Below are 24,233 nucleotides of genomic sequence, written 5' to 3' on the forward strand. Positions count from 1 at the left end.
TGAAAGGGTTTTTTTAAGATTTTATGTGTTTATTTGAGAGAGACCTTAAGAGAGAGCGTGAGAGGGGAGAAGGTCAGAGGGAGAAGCAGACTCCCCATGGAGCTGGGAGACCAATGCAGGACTCAATCCTGGGACTCCGGGACCATGACCGGCGCTGAAGACAGTCACTTAACCAGCTGAGCCACCCAGGCACCTGGTTTCTGCCCTTTTTTTTTTTTTTTAAAGATTTTATTTATTTATTTGACAGACAGAGATTACAAGTAGGCAGAGAGGCAGGCAGAGAGAGAGGAGGAAGCAGGCTCCCCACCGAGCGCAGAGCCCCGACGCGGGGCTCAATCCCAGAACCCCGGGATCATGACCTGAGCCGAAGGCAGACGCTTTAACTCACTGAGCCACCCAGTTTCTGCCTTTTTAAAATGCATTTGGATTTCTCTTTTACTGACATTTCTGAGATCCTGCATTCTTTTCGTAGCTCATGGACATGGGCTTCACAAGGGAACATGCCATGGAGGCCCTGTTGAACACCAGCACCATGGAGCAGGCCACAGAGTACCTTCTAACCCACCCTCCCCCAATCATGGGAGGAGTTGTTAGGGTAAGTTGGCTTGGGGGATCTAATTTTGTAGGCATTGGTTTGGCTGCTGATCTGTTTTTTTTCTTCTGTTGGCCTTCCCTTTGAAAACTACTTTTCATTTTCAGAATTCTGCATGCCAATATTTTCATTTTTGTGATAACTCTTGGTTCTAGAATGTAATCAGAGCAGAAGCTTCCTATCTTCCAGCTGTGCAAATTACTGAACTTTTTTTTTTTTGTAGAAGAACTGTTAAATTACCCAGTCAGAAAGCAATAGAAGAAACTCCCTTTTCTGAGCTGCAGAATAAGTGGTCACATTGAAACCACCTTCCTATGCTTAACTTCATTGTGATTTTCCCTCTCTGTTACTATAATGGCCAAGTAAGCCTAGTTGGGTTTGACTGTTACAGAGCAACATATGGAGCACAGGATGTCTGATTCCCTGTAAGTTGGTATGTGCTTTGTTGTTGGATTTCCTGTTGTTTCTCTGTAGGATCTGAGTATGTCTGAAGAGGACCAGATGATGAGAGCAATTGCCATGTCTCTGGGACAGGATATCCCAATGGATCAAAGAGCGGAGTCACCTGAGGTAACTAGGAAACATGACATCCAAAAGGGTCTGACACATTAATCTTAGTATTTTTATGGAAAGATAATTGAGGAATTAATATCTAAAGAAGGACATGGAGATATTCATTCATCCCAACTATGCCATTACTGATAACACTTACCTCCATCATTGATAAACTGTATTGACCTGAGGTTGCCCTCATGAATGATTACCACACCTTGAAGAATGTATCACCTGCCTGAGAAGAAGGTAGTGGGTTTTCAGTATGGTAGGGCAGTGCATTCTTAGAGTGTTCCCTGTTTTTCTTAAACTCTTCCATATGCAATCATTTCTTTCCCTGCCTCCAGGAAGTTGCTTGTCGGAAGGAAGAGGAGGAACGGAAAGCTCGGGAAAAGCAGGAAGAGGAAGAAGCAAAATGTCTAGAGAAGTTCCAGGATGCTGATCCATTGGAACAAGATGAGCTCCACACTTTCACAGATACCATGTTGCCAGGTTGCTTTCACCTTCTTGATGAGCTGCCAGACACAGTGTACCGGGTTTGTGATCTGATCATGACCGCGATCAAACGTAATGGAGCTGACTATCGAGACATGATTCTGAAGCAAGTAGTCAATCAGGTCAGTTCTCCAGGAGCCAGAAGAGGAGAGTGTTATATCCAACTAATGAATTGTTGAACACTATATCAAAAACTAATGATGTAGTACATGCTGGCTTTATTGAATATAGTTTAAAAGTTTTTTTTTTTAAGTGCATAAAGTGGTTATTCTGCTGTCATCAAACTCTGATTTTTTTTTAAATGAAGCTTTTTTTTTTTTTTGTATGTTTGTTTTGGTTTGTTTTAATCCAGTACAGATATATTCTCTTTGAACTCTTTAGATTTGGTAATCTTGCTCTTTCTTGTATGTTCCTTGCAAAAAGTTAATAAGCTACTTCATAAAAAATGTCTTTGAAAGGAAGAAACAAGGCTCTCTTTTTCTAGGCATCTGTTCTGAAATTCATCTAAAATGTCCCAAATGTTTCTTACTCTTGAGCCGAGTTAGGTCCCATGGACTAACAGTGAATAAATGTTTCATTTTCCCTCTCCTATGCAACAACCACATCAGCAAAAAAAGTTCTCATCATAATGAATAGCCGTGACCTGGTATTTCTGGTATTTGTATTTTTTTAAACTGTTTTCCTCATTATGAAATTAATATACACTAATTGTATACATTACTAATTTTTTTTTTTACTCCATGGGTTTGTTTTTTTTTTTTTAAGATTTTTGTTTATTTAGAGAATGCATATGAGGAGCAGAGGCAGAAGGAGGCGGGGAGAGAATGAATCTCAAGCAGACTCCACACTGAGCACAGAGCCCGACGCAGGGCTCAGTCTCAGGACCAAAATCAAGAGTCAGATGCTTAACTGACTGAGCGACCCAGGCGCCCCTACAGTTCATGTTTTTAAATCATTGAAATCTATGGCATATTTTTTGAAGTCAAGAAGCAGAGGAAAAAATCAAAGTGATGTATGGAAGCATAACTTTAGTGTATGGAAATGTCACAAAAGTAAAAGGCCAGGGCACCTGGGTGGTGAGGTTTAAAGCCTCTGCCTTCGGCTCAGGTCGTGGTCCCAGGGTCCTGGGATCGAGCCCCACATCGGGCTCTCTGCTCAGCAGGGAGCCTGCTTCTATGTCTGTCAAATGAATAAGTAAAATCTTTTTTAAAAAAAAAAAAAGCAAACTGGATAAACCTTTTTTTCTATACAAGATAAGACCCAGGTTTAGTTATCTTTATATAAAGAGCTTACAGAAATGATTTTAAGAAAACTGAAACTTAGGAAAGAGCAATTATGTCAGATTTATAAGAAATTTAACATGCAAATTAAAGCAAGACCAACATTTCTAACATTCTGGTTTATTTTTGTTCTTAATGATAATTCTGGGACAGATGTAGTAAAAGATTACTGGTGGAAGTATAAGTTGGTAGAAGCTTTGTGGTGTTGACTATGTATTAGAAATTTATTCTCCCTAGAAATTTTTTAAATATTAATTTCCTTTAATTTACCAGCTTCTTAGCTTCTTGTAATCTAGCCTAAGAAATCATCTTTTAGAGGTGCTCCTTTCGTAGCATACATCTTTTGATACAGACACAAGTCCATATAGTAAATGTTTTACTATTTACTCACCCTCCTTCAGCACATGTGTTGGGGAATAGAGGGAGTGTTTTACAAGTTTGAAAATGTTTAGACAAACCTTATTATACTCTGTCTACAGTTACCTGACTTGGCCATTTCTCTGCTTTTATAGGTATGGGAAGCTGCTGATGTATTGATCAAAGCTGCTCTTCCCCTGACAACAAGTGACACAAAAACTGTGTCAGAGTGGATCAGTCAGATGGCCACCCTGCCCCAGGCCTCCAATTTGGCTACTAGAATCTTGCTTTTAACACTGCTTTTTGAGGTAAGATTTAGATTTTTTTGGTTCCTGTGATTCATTAAAGAATTATAACACCTGTACCATTTGAGACCTTGAAGATAGTGGAAATATAAGGCATGATCTCTGCATTTCATGAGCCCACAGTTTCTGATAGGCTGTAAGACATGTAATTAAGTATAAAATGCAATGTTTTGTGCTACATAAATAACATAATTTTCTCTGAGTTCAGGAGAAGGGCTAATGCATCACTTCTGGATATAATGAGGAAAAGACTTCTCAGAACAATTATTAATTAATTGTGTCATAGAGGATTTAGGGGAGTGGTAGTTAAAAGGTTTTTAGAATGACCATCATAGTATAGTTATGGGATAATTTGGGCCTCTCTGAAGAAACCTCACTGGCAGCCAAGGAGTGGGATCGGGTGTGGAAATTGGATATAAAGCATCAGAAAGAATCTGATTCTTCCTCATACCTGGTCAGTCACCAGATTATTTTAGGCAGAAGAGTGGTTTGGCCAGGACATGTTCTTTTTCCAGCCAATACAAGAATTAGGAGGCAACTGACCTTGAACAAGTGACTCTTCATTTGTAGCTCATGTTTAATAGTAAAGCCTGAACTTAATTCTTACTATGGCACTTGTGAACAGATACTTCTGGGAAAGATTGCAAAGTACTGATTGTTGGGGTCCCCAGTAACATAATGTGGAGAGAATCACTTATGAATCCCCTCCCTTTTAAAAATCAGAGGACTGGTCTTACATTTTCTTCTAATCCTTTTCCTGTGCATTTAAACAATTAGACTATTTAGAAACTTTTGTATCCTGTATTCTCAGTACTATATTATGAATGTTTTCCCAAGCCATGTATACATTCCATCTTTGGGATGTCCCCTAGTTTAGTTAAATAATTGCCTGTTGTTGGACATTTAAATTTCTTCTAGTGCAGCCCCTATAAAGGAAATACTGTAGTGTAGGCCCTATAGGGGAACTGTACTAATCATTGCTGCATTTAATTATTCCATCTTCTTGGAATGTAAAGGTTCTCTATAACAGAAGCTTTTTAACTTCAACATAATTAAGACTGTGTAACCTAGATGACAATCCTTAACGATATCAGTGATACTAATAACAGCTTCTGTATTAAGTAGATGCTGATGTACCAGGCACCGTGTTGGGCATTAGAGAGAGTGAGCAAACGTACACACACACTTCATTTAATCACCATAATTAACATTGGAGGTAGAAATAATTATTTCCTGTGACCCCTGAGGGTCTAGACACTGAAGGCCTAGAGAATTTAAGTAACTCCTCTCAGATCACACAGCTGGTTGGTGGTGGAGGTGGAATTTGAATTCATCTAGTTATCTTAATGCTCTTCCAGTACTGTGCTAATCCTTCATACTGAAAAGAAGTTGGGATTTATGTTTTTTCTTTGATCAATTAGGAGTTGAAGCTACCTTGTGCCTGGGTGGTTGAATCAAGTGGCATCCTCAATGTCCTAATCAAACTCTTGGAAGTAGTTCAGCCCTGCCTACAGGCTGCAAAGGAGCAAAAGGAGGTCCAGACCCCAAAGTGAGTGACTTTTATCTCACCTGGTTTCACTTGTGTTCCCCTTATACTTGGGCCCTAAAGTGTAGGGCCTGAATCAGGCACTTTCCTAGAGCCTGTATAGGACAAATCTTGAGTACTTCCTGTGGTTTGAAAATAGTTGCGGTCCCTAATGTGAAATCAAGTAAGTTTTCTGTATTATGCAAGTTTCTAGCTTTCCTAGAGTAAATTATTTCTTTTTTAGGTGGATCACCCCAGTGTTGCTCCTGATAGATTTCTATGAAAAGACCGCCATCTCCTCTAAAAGAAGAGCCCAAATGACTAAGGTATATAATACATGGTTGGTAAAACTACTTAGCTTCTCAAGGCAAGAATAGACCAGGAGAGAATATGGGAGAGTGGTAAAGAATCAGGAGAAAGCTCCCTGATGAAGACATAAATGTCTTAAGGAATCAGAGTAATTCTAGATTTCTCTTCTGCATGGTCATTTAGAATTATTTTTCTATGGGGCTGCTTGCAAAAGGGCCCAAAAACTACCCTGGAAGTAAATATTAAAGGAATTTGCTATCTCCAAAGGAAGAGAGAGTGGCTTTTATACACCAATTCCTTCAAAAACCAAATGCTCTTTAAAAAAAAAAAAAAAGATTTTATTTATTATTTTTTTTGTAAGAGGGGCAGAGAGAGACTCTTAAGCAGACCAAGAGTAAGGCACTTAAACGACTAAACCACCAGGTGCCCCAAGCCACATGGATCTTTATATGAAAACTGTATCTGTCACATTATCTCAGTGCCTTCTCAGAAACAGAAATTTTTGTTCCTGCCCATCCAGAATGTTTCCTATTTGTAGAAAAACAATTGGAAACAAAAGGAAAGCTGAGAATTGCAAAACAAAGGTATAGAGGGTTTTGTGCCACTGAAGGGGCTTAGGAACTTGAGGGTTAATGCATACAAAAATCTCTCTCTTGGCTCTCAAAATTTCATTAAATGTTGGGTGTTAGTTCTTTTTCCTGGGTTAGGTTTAGCAGTGAACAGATGAAGTTACTATTTCTTCTAACAATGAACCTTGTAGGAAATACAGTTAAACTTTGTGTTCTTAAATTTAGTATCTACAGTCCAACAACAACAACTGGCGCTGGTTTGATGACCGCTCTGGGCGTTGGTGTAGTTACAGTGCAAGCAACAACAGCACAATTGATTCTGCCTGGAAATCTGGAGAGACAAGTGTGCGTTTCACTGCAGGCCGAAGAAGATACACAGTCCAGTTCACTACAATGGTGCAGGTACATGCTTACTCAGTGCCATAAACTTTTACTGAAACGAGGGGAAGGTACTGGGTGTGCTTTTTGGCTTGCTTCTTCCTGAACCAGCAGTCTTCATGTGTTCTAAGAAGCACTGTTACCACTACTAAATTGGATGTAATTTACAGAGAATGGAGTCTTCCTAAAGTCATTAGTGAGACCATGAGTCAGTCTGTGGCAGTTTGATACTGTCCCATCCAGAAATGATTTTAAGTGTTAGTGATGGTATCTGCTCTGTTGGAAAGTTTCCAGTTTGTTTTATGGCCTTATGTATGCTACTTTCCTTCTGGGGACCTTAGGCTTTTTCTCTCTGTAAATGATAGGGATGGGAAAATTGCCAGGGTTCCTTCCTATTACAGGATTTTGCCTGGGAGTTCCAAAACCCCTCTTACAGGTTTTTTTTTTTGTAGAGATATTCTTTGTCTCCTTGAAATTCTAGGTTAATGAGGAAACAGGGAACCGGCGCCCTGTGATGTTGACTCTCCTGAGAGTACCACGGCTAAATAAAAACTCGAAAAATAGCAATGGACAGGAGCTAGAGAAGACACTGGAAGAAAGCAAAGAAATGGATATCAAACGTAAAGAAAATAAAGCCAATGGTATGGACTTTTAGTTTTGAGTCTTTCAGGATATGTTATATAAAGCTTAGCATGTCTTTATGGCTTTAATTTTGGCCAGCTTCATCATGAGTGATTTTCTTATCCATCAGATTGTTTGATGACTTAAAGATCAACAGTCCTTTTTATATGCCCTTTCATCTGGTCTTGGAATTGGTGTTTTGTATGTTTCTCTTAATAAGGACCCAGGTGCTTGACCTGGCTCTGAGGGAGAGATGGAGGAGGAAATGTCAAGTTAAACTGTCTGAACTCTTACTTTCTTATTTGTAGATACTCCTTTGGCCCTAGAAGGTACAAATACTGAAAAGGAGACAAGCCTGGAAGAAACAAAAATTGGAGAGATCCTAATCCAAGGCCTGACAGAAGATATGGTGACTGTTTTAATCCGGGCCTGCGTGAGCATGCTAGGAGTCCCTGTGGACCCAGACACTTTGCATGCCACCCTTCGCCTCTGTCTGAGGCTCACCCGAGACCACAAATATGCCATGATGTTTGCAGAGTTGAAGAGTACCCGCATGATCTTGAATTTGACCCAGAGCTCAGGCTTCAATGGGTTTACTCCCTTGGTCACCCTTCTCTTAAGACACATCATTGAGGACCCCTGCACCCTCCGTCATACCATGGAAAAGGTGAGTCTTTGTGGTGGCAGAAGCTGTTTTAGCTCTGTATCAAACCTTTGTTCTCCTTGGTCTCAGAACAGATACATTTCTGGTTCTTCATAAGATATATATATAGTTAGATACATAGACTATGTGCTTTGTCTGGCAAACTTTACCAAATATGTGATCTGGTGCTTGCTTAGGTGTGGTAGATTGTCCCATTGGATGACATTTTTTAAAAAGTAGAACATAACATTTTCTATCCTTAAATTTACTATAGTTAATAAATCTTACCTGTAAAGTTCTCTCTGGCAATATATATATAGGTTTTTCAAACCAAAAACTGTTAATGAGGAATGGGATACCTTCCACCAAGTTCATGTCTTAATTACATTATAGGAGTATTTATCATGTGTTCACCTATGAGCCTATTTTCCAAACACTGTATTTTGGGGTTGTAAAAGTAGTAAAGTTTTGGGAATACTTATGATATACCAGACATTTTAATAAGCTCCTTATAGATACCCATTGTAAAATCAGAAAACTGAGGCATATATGTTCATTTTAGGAAACATATAAAGCAGTGGAAGAAATGACAAAACAATTAGAAAAAATGAAAGTATTTTTAACAACAACATTAAGAAAGTGGAAAAGTAGGGAAGACAAATGTCTTATTTCCTCCTCCTTATTCTTTGTCAGCAGTCATGTGAATGTTACTTGACTTCCATTTTTTTCTGTTGGGACACTGATTACCACATTTATAAGTAGTGCTGCAATATGCATTTTTGTGCATAGCTTTGTTGCATTTAGCTTTGTTTTTCTTAGGGATTCCTAGAAATCGGGTCAAAATGTATAAATATTTTTTAACTTGCCAGGAAAGGGGTACCACTTTATACTTCCACATGTGTATGAGTATATATCTCAAATTCTTCAGTTCTTTAACCGGCCTTTTTAAATTTAATCTGATGTGAGCAAAATCAAAAGAAAAAATGCTATTAAAAGCTGCATATACATTATTCCAAGGGCAAGAAAAAGCCTAAGAGGGAATGAACAGCTATATACAGGTAGAATTCTGACTTAAAAGCAAATTGTTTAAAGTTTATAAACTTGAAAAATGCTAGGGGAAAAAAATCAGGTTCTTGTTGGATGAGAGAACTTTCTAAGCTTAATTGTATTTGGGGGGGTAGGGAGCAAAGGAAGATCAGTGGCAGTTTTAACATACCAAGTTGGCGAAATGTAAATGCTTGATAATAACCATTGCAGGTGTGGGTGTGGACAACCAGGCATACTCTTACTTTTGGTAGGAGTGGAAATTAGTGCAGCCACATTGGAGGGCAATTTGGTACTGTCAGTTTAAGATATCCTTTGACCTAGAAATTCTGTGGCTAAGAATTTATTTGATAGTTAAAGTCAAGTATGCCAAGGTACATATAGATTGTTCACTGTAGAATTGGTTGTAATAACTAGAAATGAGATCAGATGTCCAGCAGAGGACTGGATAAATTATAGCATATTCTTTATAATGAAATTACACTTCTTTGTATTTAAAAAATGAGAGTTTATTATTGTAGCCTTACAGGCAAGATAAAGGGGTTAATAAGTTAAACTTAAAGAGCATGACTGATTTGGTAAGAAAAGCATTAAGATTCCAAAAGATGTTTGTGAACAGTTGACAAAGGAATAAATAATGGAAAATACAGTGGAGTTATTTTCTTTATTCTTTCCTGTCTTTTCTATTGATTGATGAGTCCTTTTATAAGAAGACGAAAAGTATGATGTGTAAGCCCTGTAGTATCAGAGCAAACGGTCTGTAAATAGTTTGATATTTCCTGTGGCTATCTGAGACTGATGATTGAGACATAAAGAAAACGTCTAATTTTGTTCTTAAACACCAAGATACAGTATTGCATATTTTTAGAATTTGAACCATTCTGGCTTAAAATTGGGACAGCATTTGGGAAGGCTAGGAGCTGGCACTTACATATGAGAGCTATAATTTATATGGATGATCAGTGGTCTAGATATATTTGCCAATTTCTATGAAGATCACATGCCATCTGGTGTAATAATTGATAGTTTTGGGATATGCTGAATACTGTAACTTTTTTTTATAATCAGGAAGGAGTGGGACTTAAAAGACCAAGTGCATCTTTTCTCAAAAATCTAAAGCTGTCATCTACTGTCTTGAGGCAGAGTTTGGATAGTATTTAAAAAACCTTGGTAACTCTTTTTTGAATGCAATTGTATTTTTGAAAAGTGGTCTTATCAGCAGTGTTTCTTCTCTTTACAAGGTGGTTCGCTCAGCAGCTACAAGTGGAGCTGGTAGCACTACCTCTGGTGTTGTATCTGGCAGCCTTGGTTCTCGGGAGATCAACTACATCCTTCGTGTCCTTGGGCCAGCTGCGTGCCGCAATCCAGACATTTTCACAGAAGTAGCCAACTGCTGTATCCGCATTGCCCTTCCAGCCCCTCGAGGGTCAGGAACTGGTGAGTTTCCCCTTACCCTGGCCTTTGAGATATTGAAGTCTATGGCCTAGTATAAACCCTGAGATTTTCTGTGAAGAGACCTGTAACTTGGAAAGCCTCTTTGGTAGGCAAGTGTTGGGACATTAACTGATCGGTCATGTGGGCCAATTCAGAGGTACTTCAGTAGCCTCTTACTTGCCCTGTGGTAATCCCCTGCCAGAGAAAGCAAGGTCTCATTCAGTTTAGTCCTTGCCTTCAAAGAATTTGTCTTGGTGTGACAACAGAGCTTCTATACACTGTGAATGGTTTACAGAGAGAGTGGTAATTGATGGACAGGTAGACATGTGACGACTCACCTGATGCAGTAGGGAGTATGCAGTATCAGTGTGTTCTTGCTCAAAATGTCCAACCTATATTCAATTACAAGGAAACAACTAAATGCAAATTGTGAGATATTCTGTAAGGCAGCCAACCTAGACTCTTCAAAAGTATTAATGTTCTGTTAATGTTCTAAAGGGAAAAAAATGCAAGATTACTCTAGGTGGTAAAAGGAAACTAGAAAGAACTACCGACCTTGATGGGATTCTGGACCCAATAAAGAGATTGAGAGAAATTTGAATACTGACTATGTGTAGTCAGATAATTATATCTTTATTAAATGTCTTGGGTGTTATGATGGTATTGTGGTTATGTAGGAAAATATCCCCAATCTTAAGTGCAGGTAAATATATTTATGGATAGACAAATGTTGATTCTAGATGAAAAGTATGGGTATTATTTATTCTAACCTTTAAACTTTTCTGTAGGGTTGTGGGTTTTCTTTTTAAAATAAAAGGTAGGGGATGGGGACGCCTGGGTGGCTCAGTTGGTTAAGCAGCTGCCTTTGGCTCAGGTCATGATCCCAGCGTCCTGGGATCGAGTCCCACATCGGGCTCCTTGCTCCGCAGGGAGCCTGCTTCTCCCTCTGCCTCTGCCTTCCACTCTGTCTGCCTGTGCTCGCTCTCACTCTCTCTCTGACAAATAAATAAATAAAATCTTTAAAAAAAAAAAAAGGTAGGGGTGCCTGGGTGGCTCAGTTGGTTAAGCAGCTGCCTTCGGCTCAGGTCGTGATCCCAGCGTCCTGGGATCGAGTCCCACATCGGGCTCCTTGCTCAGCAGGGAGCCTGCTTCTCCCTCTGCCTCTGCCTGCCATTCTGTCTACCTGTGCTCGCTTTCTCCCTCTCTCTCTGATAAATAAATTTTAAAAAAATCTTTAAAAATAAAAAATAAAAAAATTTTAAAAAATAAAATAAAAAGTAGGTTGGGAAGGGGACTCTTTTATCTTGGGAGCCTCAGATATGTACCTGGCTCTCTGTGCTGAGCATTTCTCATGTGCAATCTCATTTAAACCTAAAATTTTAGGAATTAAAAAAAATTTTTTAATTCAGGTTTATTGAAGTAATTTGGCCATTATCCTCTAATAGAACTAGATTTCAGAACGAAGTCTCCCCAATTACAAAGACTGTATTCTTTTTTTTTTCTTTAAAGATTTATTTGTTTGTTCATTTGCATGGCGGGGGTGGGGGGTGGTGCTGAGAAGCAGATTGCCAGCTGAGCATGGAGCCTGATTATGTGAGGCTCAATCTCATGACCCCGAGATCATGACCTGAGCTAAAATCAAGAGTCAGACACTTAACCGACTGAGCCATCTAGGCACCAGGCAAAAAAGGCGTACTCTTTTTTGCCTGTATTCTATTTACTATTTTGTACTGCTCTAATAAATCCTGTGAGATTTAGAGAAAGTAAAAGCCAGATTTTCTAATAGGCTACTTGAACGTTATTTGTAAATGGCCACCTGTCCCAAGCTTACAGGTTATACAAGCCCCCTTCTGAGTCTTTATCCCCAACCAAGTGTAGGTACTGGTTCACTGTTGACTGATTTTTCTCTGTCTCACTTTGGCTTAGCTTCAGATGATGAATTTGAGAATCTTAGAATTAAAGGTCCTAATGCTGTACAGCTGGTAAAGACAACCCCTTTGAAGCCCTCGCCTCTGCCTGTCATTCCTGATACTATCAAGGAGGTGATCTATGATATGCTGAATGCCCTGGCTGCATACCATGCTCCAGAGGAAGGTATGTAGCTACCGTACCTCAGAAGTCTGGGCACTTTGCCTGGATATTTCAACCAACTTAGTCTTAATGAGCGCTCACTATGTTCCCATGTACTGGGAATCAAGATGAATAAAACATATGTCCTTTTCTGAAAAAACTAGTGGTCATACATTATGACAGATGGCAAAGTAGTGGTGAATCCTAGAGCAAGGCACCTGACTTGGTGGGGGTTGGGGCCTGTAGGAAAGTTTCTTAGAACAGGTGGTTTCTAAAGTAAGTCTTAAATTATCATTTAAGAGGAGATGAGGAGAATGCTGACATACAAGAGTCCATCCCATACAGAGGAAAGAATAAAAAAAGATTAAAGAGGAGATAGTATCTTGTGGACAGAAAAATAAATACCAAGGAGTCTCTAATATTTTCATTCTCAGAAACAAAAACATCTTTATCTCCCAAAAAACTGGGATCAGTATTAGAAGGTGTAGTTAGGCTTCCTGACCTTTGAGAGCACCATCTCAATCCACCTTTATTCCTAGCTAAGGTGCTCCTTGTAAGTACTGGGAAAGTCATGAATGAATTACTTGGAATCTCAGCTTTCATTCAGTCATATCCTTCTGGATTTTATTTGGGACATATTTCTTTGATAGGTCTCACAGAATTGCCAAAAATTGATGAATATAGTCTTTACTATGTCAAGAAAATCTGAGTCTTTGATGCTTTTCATCCATTCAGCACTCTGATCTGTAAAGAGCTCCTTGTTCCTTCTACAACCATAGAACCTTTACTCCACCTCCTATCTTCCCCAACCCCCAAAAATAATTTAGCTATATAACCAGGGCAAACATTTATTGACCCCCGTTACATTAGGCATAATACTGCCTATGTTCATTTAAGCTCAATGACAGCTGAGGAAAGTTGAACAGACCAAGTAGATTGCCTGTGGTCACAAAACTAGTTAGTGAAAGAATGAGCCTTTCATCCATGCTCTTTTGATTATACTACATTTCTCCTCTTAAGTGAAAGCTTGGCAATACCACCATATAAATAGTCACGGTAAGTTGGAGCAAAATTGACCAAGCTGCCAAATAGGCATTGACGTTGCACAGTTACAGGTGAGTTTTGTTTTTGTTTGCTTTTCTAGCAGAGAAATCTGACCCTAAACCTGGGGGTATGACCCAAGAGGTTGGCCAACTCCTACAAGACATGGGTGATGATGTATACCAGCAGTACCGGTCACTTACTCGTCAGAGCAGTGACTTTGATACACAGTCAGGTTTTTCCATTAATGTAAGTCAATTCCAACCTCCTATTTCCTTTTCCCTTTCCAATACCTATGTGTTCTCCATATTTAGGGTTATGCTTGGGAAATTTCAAAGGTACTGATTTTGATATACCTGTCAATTATCTGTTGCCTAAAAATGAAAATAAATTTAGGGTGTCCCTGGGATTTGTCTCTGTTTGGATTGGAAACATTTCCTTAAATTGATTTTTCATTCTCATTTTTCCCTGTCCTCGCTCCCCAATCTCCCAGTCACTGTTTATAATGATTGATTCCCACAGATTATAGTATATAGCAGGTAAAGGTGGTTAAAAGATCGGCTAAAGATAATCTGTAGCATTTACAATGAGTACCCTGGGAAGGGATCCTACCATTTAGGGATAATTGTCTTTGAAATTAATAATGGCTCATGAATATTCTTCTATAGAGTCAGGTCTTTGCTGCAGATGGTGCCTCCACTGAGACATCCACATCTGGGACATCCCAAGGAGAAGGTAATGGTTTACTTTCTCTTGTTCTTATTTCTAGAGAGGACAAAGAAACTGGGTTGGGTGTCTTGGGCAGGAGGTATGGGAATATAGGCATAATTGTCGCATTTACTTATCTAAATGAACTTTTCCCAAGGGTGAGCTCAGTATTCTGTAAATAAAGGTATCTATATGTTAAAATTAATAAAACTGACATAACCAAGTAATGGTTGCTATGGTACGATCCTTTAGAGGTACTCTTTAAACCACCCCATATATTTCTTTTGTTGGCTTTCATGCTGGCTTATAGAGCTTTGGTGCCAGTGACACAATTCTAGCTCTTAAGGTTTATGTGGTGGATTCTTGCCTTCTAGCATTGTCATGTGGAAGCAGTTTTAAGGAGAGCTGCTGCTCCTTGGATAGAGAAGATCTTTGAGATCTAAGCAAGGAGACATTGTACTTGATATAACTGCTGGGATAAAATATAGAGGGCATGTGATTAATAGCCTCTCAGTATTCCTGGATGAGACAGGAAAGCATTTATAGAGGAGATCAGCTTTTGAGCTAAGCTAGATAAGTAAATGCATGCCAGGGAGACATGTGGGAAGGAAAAGGTAAAAAGATGTATAAGGCATCTTTGGAGTATACAGTATTTCTGGAGCATAAAACTATGTGTAAAAGAAGGGGAGTGACAGAAGATACGTGAATAGCCTCCCTGCTGTACCTGTCATCTTAGCTATCTGTCCTTCCGCTGCATTGTGAGGGGGACTTTCAGTTTGTACCATTGTCCTAAAGTGGAGGAGGAGGAGTATTCTCCTTGCACTTGAGACTTGATGTTTGCCAATATTTCAATGTGAAATTGAACCAGAGTTTGGCTCTTTCTCAACAGCATCAACTCCAGAGGAGTCTCGGGATGGGAAGAAAGATAAAGAAGGGGACCGGGCTTCTGAGGAAGGCAAGCAGAAAGGCAAAGGCAGCAAACCTTTAATGCCCACCTCCACTATTCTTCGTCTTCTGGCAGAGTTGGTGAGGTCCTATGTTGGTATTGCTACCCTGATTGCCAACTACAGCTACACTGTGGGCCAGTCTGAGCTGATTAAAGAGGTAATATTTCCAGTACGTCTGAGGCTTTATACTGTTAACATTTGGATACAGATGTGTCTCACTCTTTGCTGGGAACCTATGCATGCTAGCCCAGTGTTGCAAGGCAGAGGCCTCTTAAGATACAATGAAGAAGTTAGACATTTTCCAGTGATGTGGTGCTATCAGGCTCATTACAGGGAGTGAGTTGGTGCCATTTGTTAATTTGTTTTGTAGAAAACTACTTGGTCTGCAGTATGGCAGCTACAAAAGGCAAGGTTTGGAGTCAGACCAGTTAAAAATCTGATCTAGATAGCAATCTAGGTAATACAGCATCTTGGTGAAGTCGCAGGAAAAAATAGGTGAGTTGAAGAGATATTTTAAAGGTAGAAATAGACAAGAATTGGAAGAAAACAAAATCAAGGACTTGATGTTTTATGATTTTCCATTTTTTTTTATGTTAGTAGAAGAAAATGGTTTGAAGGGAAAAGGTAGTTTGTCTGCATAAGGGTATCTAAGGGGACTGTAGAATAAGCCAAATAAACAAGAATATGGGTGTTTATCTTCCAATTGTACTCAGCACCTGTGCTAAGACACCTGATGTGGTTAATAGTATTGGTACTATGGAATATAAGGAAAGTCTAAATGTCTTTCAGAGCTTGGAAAAAAATGAAGTCATATTTTGTGTGTCCTGATACAGAATTATCTTTAAGTTATTTTTCAAGTGAGAGGGCACTCTAAGAAACTAGATGATGTTTCCATATATGTAAAAGGGGTGCCCAGGGAATTTTTTTTCATAAAGTGGATCTTGTTTTGGGTTGTCATATTGTAACTTTATGGTTAGTAAGTAGTAAAGGTTTTGAGAGTAGAATGGGGACATTAATGTTGCAGGCAAAGAATAAGAAAGCAGCTGCCATTTTTTAAGCTATTTTGGCTTTAATCCAAGTTTTTAAAATACATACAAAGATACACAGTTCCTGAATAATTCGTCACTTTTTCTTAGGTGACCATTACCCAAATTAAAATGTTACAAATTCCATAAAAGCTTACCCCTTCATTCCTTTGTACATTTCCCCCTCCCCTTTAAGCTTCTATAAGGTCACCATTATCTTGAGTTCTATTGCCACAGGTTAGTTTTGCAACTTCATATACATGGAATCTTATAGTACATACTCCTTTGTGTTTAGATTCTTTTTTGTTTAATGTGTTCGCAAAATTGATTTTTCTGTGTGGTTGTAGTTTATTCGCTATATAGAGTTCCCTTGTGTAAATGTAACACAATCTTATCCGTTCCAGTGCTGAGAGACAATTAGGTGGTTTTCCATTTAGAGGTATTAAAAGTAGTGTTGCTACAGTCCATTCTTAAACATGTCTTGGTGAACATACACAGTTGGCCCTTGAACAACACACAAGTGTTAAGGGTGCCAACACACCCTTCCCCCACTCCATGTATGCAGTTGAAAATCCGCATATAACTTTTGACTCCTCAGAAACTTTACTGGTAGCCTGCTGTTGACCAGAAGCCTTACCCAATATCATAAACAGTCAGTGAACATGTACTTTGTATGGCTATATGTATTAGAGAAAAGAAAATATGATTAAGAAAATCGTAAGAAGAAATATATTTACACTTTTAAATTTATTCCACTTTAAAAAAAAAAAAAGGTGCATATAAGTGGGCCCACACAGTTCAAACCCATGCTGTTCAAGGATCAAACTGTACAAGTGTTGTTTCTGTTAGGTGGTATATGCCTAGAAATAGAATTGCTGGTCTCTTTAGCTTTAGCAAATGGTGCCAAAAGTTTCCAGAGTGGTTGTGTCAATTATATCACCAAGCATGGTATATGGGAGTTCAGGTTGTTTCACCTCCTTGCCAACACTTGGTATTTTTCTCATTTTTCATTTTAGCTGATCGAGTGGATTTGTAGTGGTATTGCATTGTGGTTAAAATATCCTTGTCTTTATTGGCCATTTGGATATTCTCCTGTGATGTGTCCAAGTCTTGTATTCTTGTTTTCTATTGAATTCTTCACATATTCTGGATACAAGTATTTTTGTGGAGTTACGTGTATTAAACATACATTAGGCATTTTATTTGAAAGTTTTTAATCACTACGTCAGTTGTAGTTACTGGTGGAATAAGACATTTAATTGTAAATTTATTGAGCATGTGTTTAATACATGTCACGTGACCTTGTGGTACTGGGTACTCCTAGGTGCTTTATAAATGCTATTGATGATCCTTCCCTCAGGACTGGAAGGTGATTGGTATTGCCACCCTTAACAGAGAAGTAGAGAAGGCTCAGAAAGGTTAGCTTGCTCAAGGTCAGCTGCAGAGGAGCAGGATTAGAATTGGAACCCAGGTCTCTGATTACAAATCCAAGTCTCTTTACTGCATCACACTGCTTTCCCAAATTGCAAAGCTTTTATTCCAGTTTTTAGTAATAATGTCACATAACATATTTATAAAATTTTGTATTGTATTCACTACTGGGAATTTTTTATTTCTAACAAGTTCCATCTTAACTAGGCTACCTTACTTAATTATCTAGACTTTACAATTCTTCAGTGCTTTTTTTTTATTGAGGCAAATTTTACATAAAATTAAGCATTTAAGTGTATAGTTGAGTTGCATTTAGTACATTAAGTGTTTGTGCAACCATCATCTCTTTCTAATTATGAAATCATTTATGTATTTTGATCCAAAATCTGCTTGAATGACAACAGAACTTTAAGTTCCTTTCTAATGTAAGGAATTACCAGGGCAGAAATGATTGTTAGAAAGAAGGAACAAGTCTCCGTTTCCTTCCCTTGTTGGACCTTTTTTGCTATTTTATGTAACTCTTCATTAAATATGTTTGCATATCCATATCTGTGACTACTGTTCGAACTCCTGCCACTTTTTAGCCCACGTTCCTTAGCATGTTGTAGGTATCGGTAAATATTACAATTTAATAGAATACTGAAGGAATTGTAGCACTCAATTATGAATCAGGATTTGAATCCTTTCCATGGGCTAAGTTTTTTGTGCAGGCCATGTTTCTTTGGGCCTCAGATTACCCATCTGTCAGACGGGGAAGATATTGAACTTGGCTTAACTGTTCTATAGGTTTACTATGAACAGTTCTGCCAAATAATCACACATAAAAGTGTTTGAGAAATGCCAAGTGACATGTAAGTAAAGGTGCTTAAACTGTGTAATGAGAAATGAATGAGATTTAAAAGCATAAAATCTGGATTTGCTACTCGCTTAGCATGTACCTTCAACCCTTGGTCTTCTCATCTGTAAAGTAGACCTGATAATTGACAGGATGACTTGAAGGATCAAATCTCTGTATATGTACCTTGTTGATATGCAAATAATATGGCATAATTATGCTTGTGAGTAAACGTCATGGTTAATGACTTTTCAGGACTGCAGTGTGCTAGCTTTTGTTCTGGACCACCTCCTCCCACATACCCAAAATGCGGAAGACAAGGACACACCTGCCCTGGCCCGCTTATTCCTCGCAAGCCTGGCTGCTGCAGGGAGTGGCACAGATGCCCAAGTGGCCCTTGTGAATGAAGTAAAGGCAGCCCTGGGACGGGCACTGGCTATGGCTGAGAGTACAGAGAAACATGCCAGGTAAAATCCATGCCTGATGTAGTGCTAGTAACCAATAGCATCCCCTTACTGCATTCCTTGTCCATGGGATTCCTTGCACTTGAACAAGAGTTCTGGTCCCACTGGCACTGTATATCCTCTTGTCCTCTCAAGTAGTTCTAGTGCTTCCAGATACCTAGAGTATTGATTACATTTGGAAGAGGATACAGCTTAGAGAAAAAAACAAAGGGATGTTTTCATTATATTTCTGAGGTCTTGATGTTCAACAGGCTATTCAGTCTCACTTTTTAAATTATGTGTAAAGAAAACTAAGTGCTACCACTCAGGGAGTGAGCTCTCACCTTTTTCAATGTTACTTCCACAAGGAAATACTGAGGGCACAGGAGGGTTATCTGAGGTGAGTTAGTGAAGACACCAATAACAGGCAGTATTCATATGATAGAGGTGTCACACTTCTTTCCCAGGCTTCAGGCAGTGATGTGTATCATCAGTACTATCATGGAGTCCTGCCCCTCCACCTCCAGCTTCTACAGCAGTGCCACAGCCAAGACCCAGCACAATGGCATGAACAACATCATTCGACTCTTCCTAAAGAAGGGACTGGTTAATGACCTGGCAAGAGTGCCTCACAGTCTGGACCTGTCTAGGTAAAGTTATTCCTGAACCCCAGTGGCAGGCTTTTGCCCTCTCTTTAGTCATGCTGCTTTTATTTCTTCATTTGTTTGTATTTCCTGTATCTTCGTCAGATGAGTAGTGAGCCACCAATGTGATAGGAATGATTTGGATATAGGTGGGAACCTGAGTTCTTAATATCGTGGTTAAGCAAGACACTTTGCCTTTCTTCAGGCCTTAGTTTTCTCATGTCCTGCAAACTCCAGAGTTAGACTGTATGAATAATTTTTTTCCCAAGCTTCCCCCACCTTAATTAAAAATAACCTATTATTGTAAAATTATATGTGTATCATGAGAACTACAGATGAGCCACTCAGATATCACTGTTACCTACCACATATCTCTCAGTGGTTTTCTTCACATGCATACAAAATGTATTTTTTACTAAAATGATGTTACATATGTTGTTGTGTAACCTGGGTTGGGTTGGGGGGTTTTTTGGTTTTTTTCAGTTACTATGTCTACCTTTCGGTGTAAGTAAATTTTCATCCTTTATATATAATGCCCAAATCCATATTCAAAAATTTTTGTGCAAACCAGAATCTAGTTACAGATCTTGCATTACTTCTGATTATGTCCTCTGAATCTCTGTTATTCTAACACAGAACCTTAATTTTTTTTTTTTTTAAGATTTTATTTATTTATTTGTCAGAGAGAGAGCGAGCGAGAGCAAGCATAGGCAGACAGAGTGGAAGGCAGAGTCAGAGGGAGAAGCAGGCTCCCTGCCAAGCAAGGAGCCCGATGTGGGACTCGATCCCAGGACGTTGGGATCATGACCTGAGCTGAAGGCAGCTGCTTAACCAACTGAGCCACCCAGGCGTCCCAGAACCTTAATTTTTTTAATCTTCATTTTATTTCTGTTAGTGACACTAACTTGTTGAGGTGGTCAGGCCTGCCGTCCTGCAGAATGTCTTGCCTTCTAGATTTGGCCCATTGCAATTCCTTTACTTCCTGTTTTCTGTAAACTTCTAAATAGAGCTAGAAGCTTAATGGAGCAATTTAAAGTTATTGGTTAGGCTATATCTTAAGTGATGTATATCTCATATTCTATCATGGGGCAACACATCTCTTTGAACTATCAAAAATCATGACAGGGACGCCTGGGTGGCTCAGTTGGTTGAGCAGCTGCCTTCGGCTCAGGTCATGATCCCAGCGTCCTGGGATCGAGTCCCGCATCGGGCTCCTTGCTCCGCAGGGAGTCTGCTTCTCCCTCTGACTCTGCCTTCCACTCTGTCTGCTTGTGCTCACTCTCTCTTTGACAAATAAATAAATAAAATCTTTAAAAAAAAATCATGACAAAACTGACTACTAGAGTGATAATTGTCATTGTACTGTTGTATTTTCCACCTTCTTACTATAAAGTAATCTATGTTAGTATTTTGGCACTGTATAAATGTTTGGTTTCCTGTCAGCCATATACCTAATTAATGATCTTAACAGTAAGTGATAATCCTTTCCTGTTCTAATTTCTTTGAGGATTATCAGTGATAACTTTCTCAATTCTGTCATTCCTTCTACACTGTTAGCTGGCATTTTTGTGGTCTGGTTACCCTGAAATACAGTTCCTACTGAAAAGGCAGGAAAAACTTTTTTTTTTTTTCTTAAGTCACCAATTTTTAGAGTAATCAGTAGACTTAATCACCACCCCAAATGCAACTTTTCTCTGGCTTTCAATTTTCTGTTTTCACTGATTTTTTTAAATCAGTAATTGAATTATTTGGACCACTGCTGTCATTCTTTCTCATTATATCTTTGGCCCATGGGGCCTCCTCAGACTGACTTCTTTGTCGTTTTGATACAAATTAATCTTTTTTTTAAGATTTTATTTATTTATTTGACAGACAGAGATCACAAATAGGTAGAGAGGCAGGCAGAGACAGAGGGGGAAGCAGGCTCCCCACCGAGCAAAGAGCCCAATGTGGGGCTCAATCCCAGGACCCTGAGATCACGACCTGAGACAAAGGCGGAGGCCTAACCCACTGAGCCACCCAGGTGCCCCTCATCAGTTTTCTTAAAACGTTTAAAAATTTCAAACTCAGGAGTGTAATGAGCACCGTATGTCTCATCTGGATTAACCAGTGGTTATCATTTCTGTCCTGTTTGAGTTCCCCCATTTAGAAGCTGAATCATTTGAAGTTCATTGCAGACAACATGATGTTTTAACCTCTGAATGTTTTAGCATGTTTCTCCTAAAAATAAACATTCTTTTACATGGCTAGAATATCATCACATCTAAGAAATTTTACCATTGATATAATAGTACTCAATATGTATTTCGTACTCCGATATCCCCAATTATTCCAAGTATTACACCTTGAGGGGAGAGTGGTTTTTGTCCAGGATCCAATGAACATCACTAATTGCATTTGATTTTCCCATATCTCTTGTTATGACATTTGACTGTTTTGAAGGATCCAGAAAGACAAATGTAGAATATTCCATAATCTGGATTTGTCTAATTGCTTCCTTATATTCAGGTTTAGGTTAAACTTTCCTGCATGAATAGTATATAGGTGATGTTTGCCCTTATTGGTGCATCACACCAGGAGATACATAATACTAATTTGTCCATTATTGGTAATGCTAGGTTTGATCACAGTTAAAGGTTAGCTTTTCCCTTTGTACTTAATAAGTTTTCTATGGGGTGATTCTTTGAGTTCACATGAAGATTATATGAATATCCTATGCCCTGAGGATTTTTAACTCCATAGTTTTAGCATTTATTGGTGATCTTTGCCTGGATCACTTTCATTGTTGTCTGAAAAGTGATGATTTCTGACTTTATCCTGCCTGTTTGTATCCCTATGGCTGCAGATTCTTTTTACATTTACTGTAATACTATTGCCATCATTATTGTTGATATTTCAGTGTTTCAAATTTGACCTGTGGTAATGATGACCCCATTAATTTTTTAAAGCCTCTGGCACAACAAGATGTCCCAGACTCACCTTGTACCCTCCATGCCTCATCCCTGGAATCAGCTGTACTCTGATGAGTCTTGGTTCCTCCTTAGTGTGAGTTTCTGTGCTAAGTCCATCTCTGTATCTTCCTTTATCTCAGTCCAAACATGGCCAACACAGTCAACGCTGCTTTGAAGCCTTTGGAAACACTTTCCCGGATTGTTAACCAGCCCAGTAGCCTTTTTGGCAGCAAGAGTGCTTCTAGCAAGAGCAAGTCTGAGCAGGATGCCCAAGGAGCTGCTCAGGACTCCAATAGCAACCAGCAGGACCCAGGTAGGGAATCAGAGCCAATGGACTGAAGAGCTGGCTGGGTGGGCATAGCTATTTTATGGGTGCATTGCATCACAACTGTTCTGGCTTGGTGTTGTTTCCCTGGGAACTTGCTGGCCTTCCAGAGATCTGTCATAGTGGTGTGGGAATCCGCCCCACAAAGAATTCCTTCAAATTGCAGCCTTATTTGGCTCTCCTCACACGTAGCCTTGTCTTTTCCTTTGTCACCCATTCATTTATTCTCTGAGAACTTGTAAACTTGCCCAGGGAAGGGACCTTATTGTCTTCATGCTTGCCTCATGGTGCCCTGCAGATAGACACCCTTTGATTATTTTGCTGGTTGGTTGATTGTTTCAGGCGAGCCTGGGGAAGCAGAAGTGCAGGAGGAGGATCATGATGTCACTCAGACAGAGGTGGCAGATGGGGATATCATGGATGGGGAGGCTGAAACCGACTCAGTGGTGATTGCTGGGCAGCCTGAGGTGCTCAGTTCACAAGAGATGCAGGTAGGGAGGCAGATCACCCAGCATACCCCTATTGCGGCGATGAACCAAACCCCCAGGCGGTGTGGGTGGGTGAGTACTTTAGATCTTTGCCTCAATGCTGTCTGTTTTGCAGAGGAACACAGATGATACTCTTAGTAGTAGATCAGTAAATGTGTTTGAATTGTATTAAATGAGGGGTGGGGGCAGGGCCAGAATGCCATCCATGTACTATGAAACAGAATAGATCCCAAGAGGAAAACTTAAGCACAGGTGAAATGTGGATGCAGAAAACTGGCCTGAGCCCTTTGGGCCCAAGGTATTTGATTTATTTGGCTCTGGCCATTAATGGAAACTCCTTAACATCACTGTTGTGCCTATAGCACCTGGTCTCACTGGAGCATTCAAACCAGCTATTTTCTAAAGACCCTAAAGAAGGCAATGTAATTTCTGGAGCGAGTAGCAGTGGTAAGAAATGGGGCCTTACAGTCCTAAGCTGCTAGCTCTGAGGAGATCTGCATGTATTCCTGGATAGTAAAACAACTAACCAGATCTGAGATAACTGGGATGAATCCATTTGAAGGACAATCTGAGTGCGGATTGGCAGCACATAGTAGTTTCTGTGCTCTTAGCACCAAATGTGTGGTGTTTATGCAACATGTTCTGTCACATGTTATCCTAGAAATATATACTCCCTTGCTGGCTTTTTTTAGGGTTTCCGTGCTAGCTCAATGATAGACTTGTGTGCATCCATATATATGTTCTATTTCTCTCCAGGTTGAGAATGAGCTGGAGGACCTGATAGATGAGTTGCTTGAGAGGGATGGCGGATCTGGGAACAGTACAATTATAGGTGAGAGCCCCAGAACTGAGTATAGCCTCTTCCTTTGCCTCAGTCTCTCTTGGGAGGACCCTTTTTCTCATCATCTGCTTGCTCAGCTCTGCCTAAGGGCTCATAGCCAGCCTAGATTGCTGCTTGTCTTGATGTTGATGGTCTTACAGATGAGAAATTCACAAACCATCTACAGACCTGTGGTGGCAGGTCTGAAGCGTTGCCTGTGTGGGGGAGGTGGAGGGGGTGGCCATCAATATAGATGATACATGAGGCACATCAAGAGTGTTATTCATGGAAGCCTAGAGAGGAGGCTTTAGAGGCTGTAGGGTGAGAAAATGCTTTCCTTTCAGTTCTTCAGCAAAATCCAGGGGCTTTCCGCCTCTGAGTCTCAGTAGTGTAAAAAGAGT

At 39.6% G+C, this 24,233-nt stretch overlaps 1 protein-coding gene across 40 annotated transcripts in view; it reads left to right on the plus strand.

Annotated features, from left to right (window-relative positions):
* HUWE1 (HECT, UBA and WWE domain containing E3 ubiquitin protein ligase 1) overlaps positions 1-24,233 on the plus strand; it is a 171,741-nt gene that overhangs the window by 121,231 nt on the left and 26,277 nt on the right. For all 40 annotated transcript variants that reach the window (XM_082717517.1, XM_082717511.1, XM_082717518.1 and 37 more), the window contains 19 exons: positions 473-595; positions 1,067-1,162; positions 1,492-1,761; positions 3,432-3,584; positions 5,003-5,130; positions 5,351-5,432; positions 6,210-6,386; positions 6,844-7,003; positions 7,292-7,650; positions 9,912-10,107; positions 12,031-12,198; positions 13,319-13,464; positions 13,884-13,950; positions 14,813-15,027; positions 18,417-18,628; positions 19,072-19,254; positions 22,340-22,512; positions 22,867-23,015; positions 23,769-23,844. In XM_082717517.1, the coding sequence (XP_082573643.1) occupies positions 473-595; positions 1,067-1,162; positions 1,492-1,761; positions 3,432-3,584; positions 5,003-5,130; positions 5,351-5,432; positions 6,210-6,386; positions 6,844-7,003; positions 7,292-7,650; positions 9,912-10,107; positions 12,031-12,198; positions 13,319-13,464; positions 13,884-13,950; positions 14,813-15,027; positions 18,417-18,628; positions 19,072-19,254; positions 22,340-22,512; positions 22,867-23,015; positions 23,769-23,844 (3,133 nt within the window). The remainder of the gene's footprint in view (positions 1-472; positions 596-1,066; positions 1,163-1,491; positions 1,762-3,431; positions 3,585-5,002; positions 5,131-5,350; positions 5,433-6,209; positions 6,387-6,843; positions 7,004-7,291; positions 7,651-9,911; positions 10,108-12,030; positions 12,199-13,318; positions 13,465-13,883; positions 13,951-14,812; positions 15,028-18,416; positions 18,629-19,071; positions 19,255-22,339; positions 22,513-22,866; positions 23,016-23,768; positions 23,845-24,233) is intronic.

The sequence above is a fragment of the Mustela nivalis genome, assembly GCF_964662115.1.
Source record: "Mustela nivalis genome assembly, chromosome: X".
Taxonomy (NCBI): Eukaryota; Metazoa; Chordata; class Mammalia; order Carnivora; family Mustelidae; genus Mustela; species Mustela nivalis.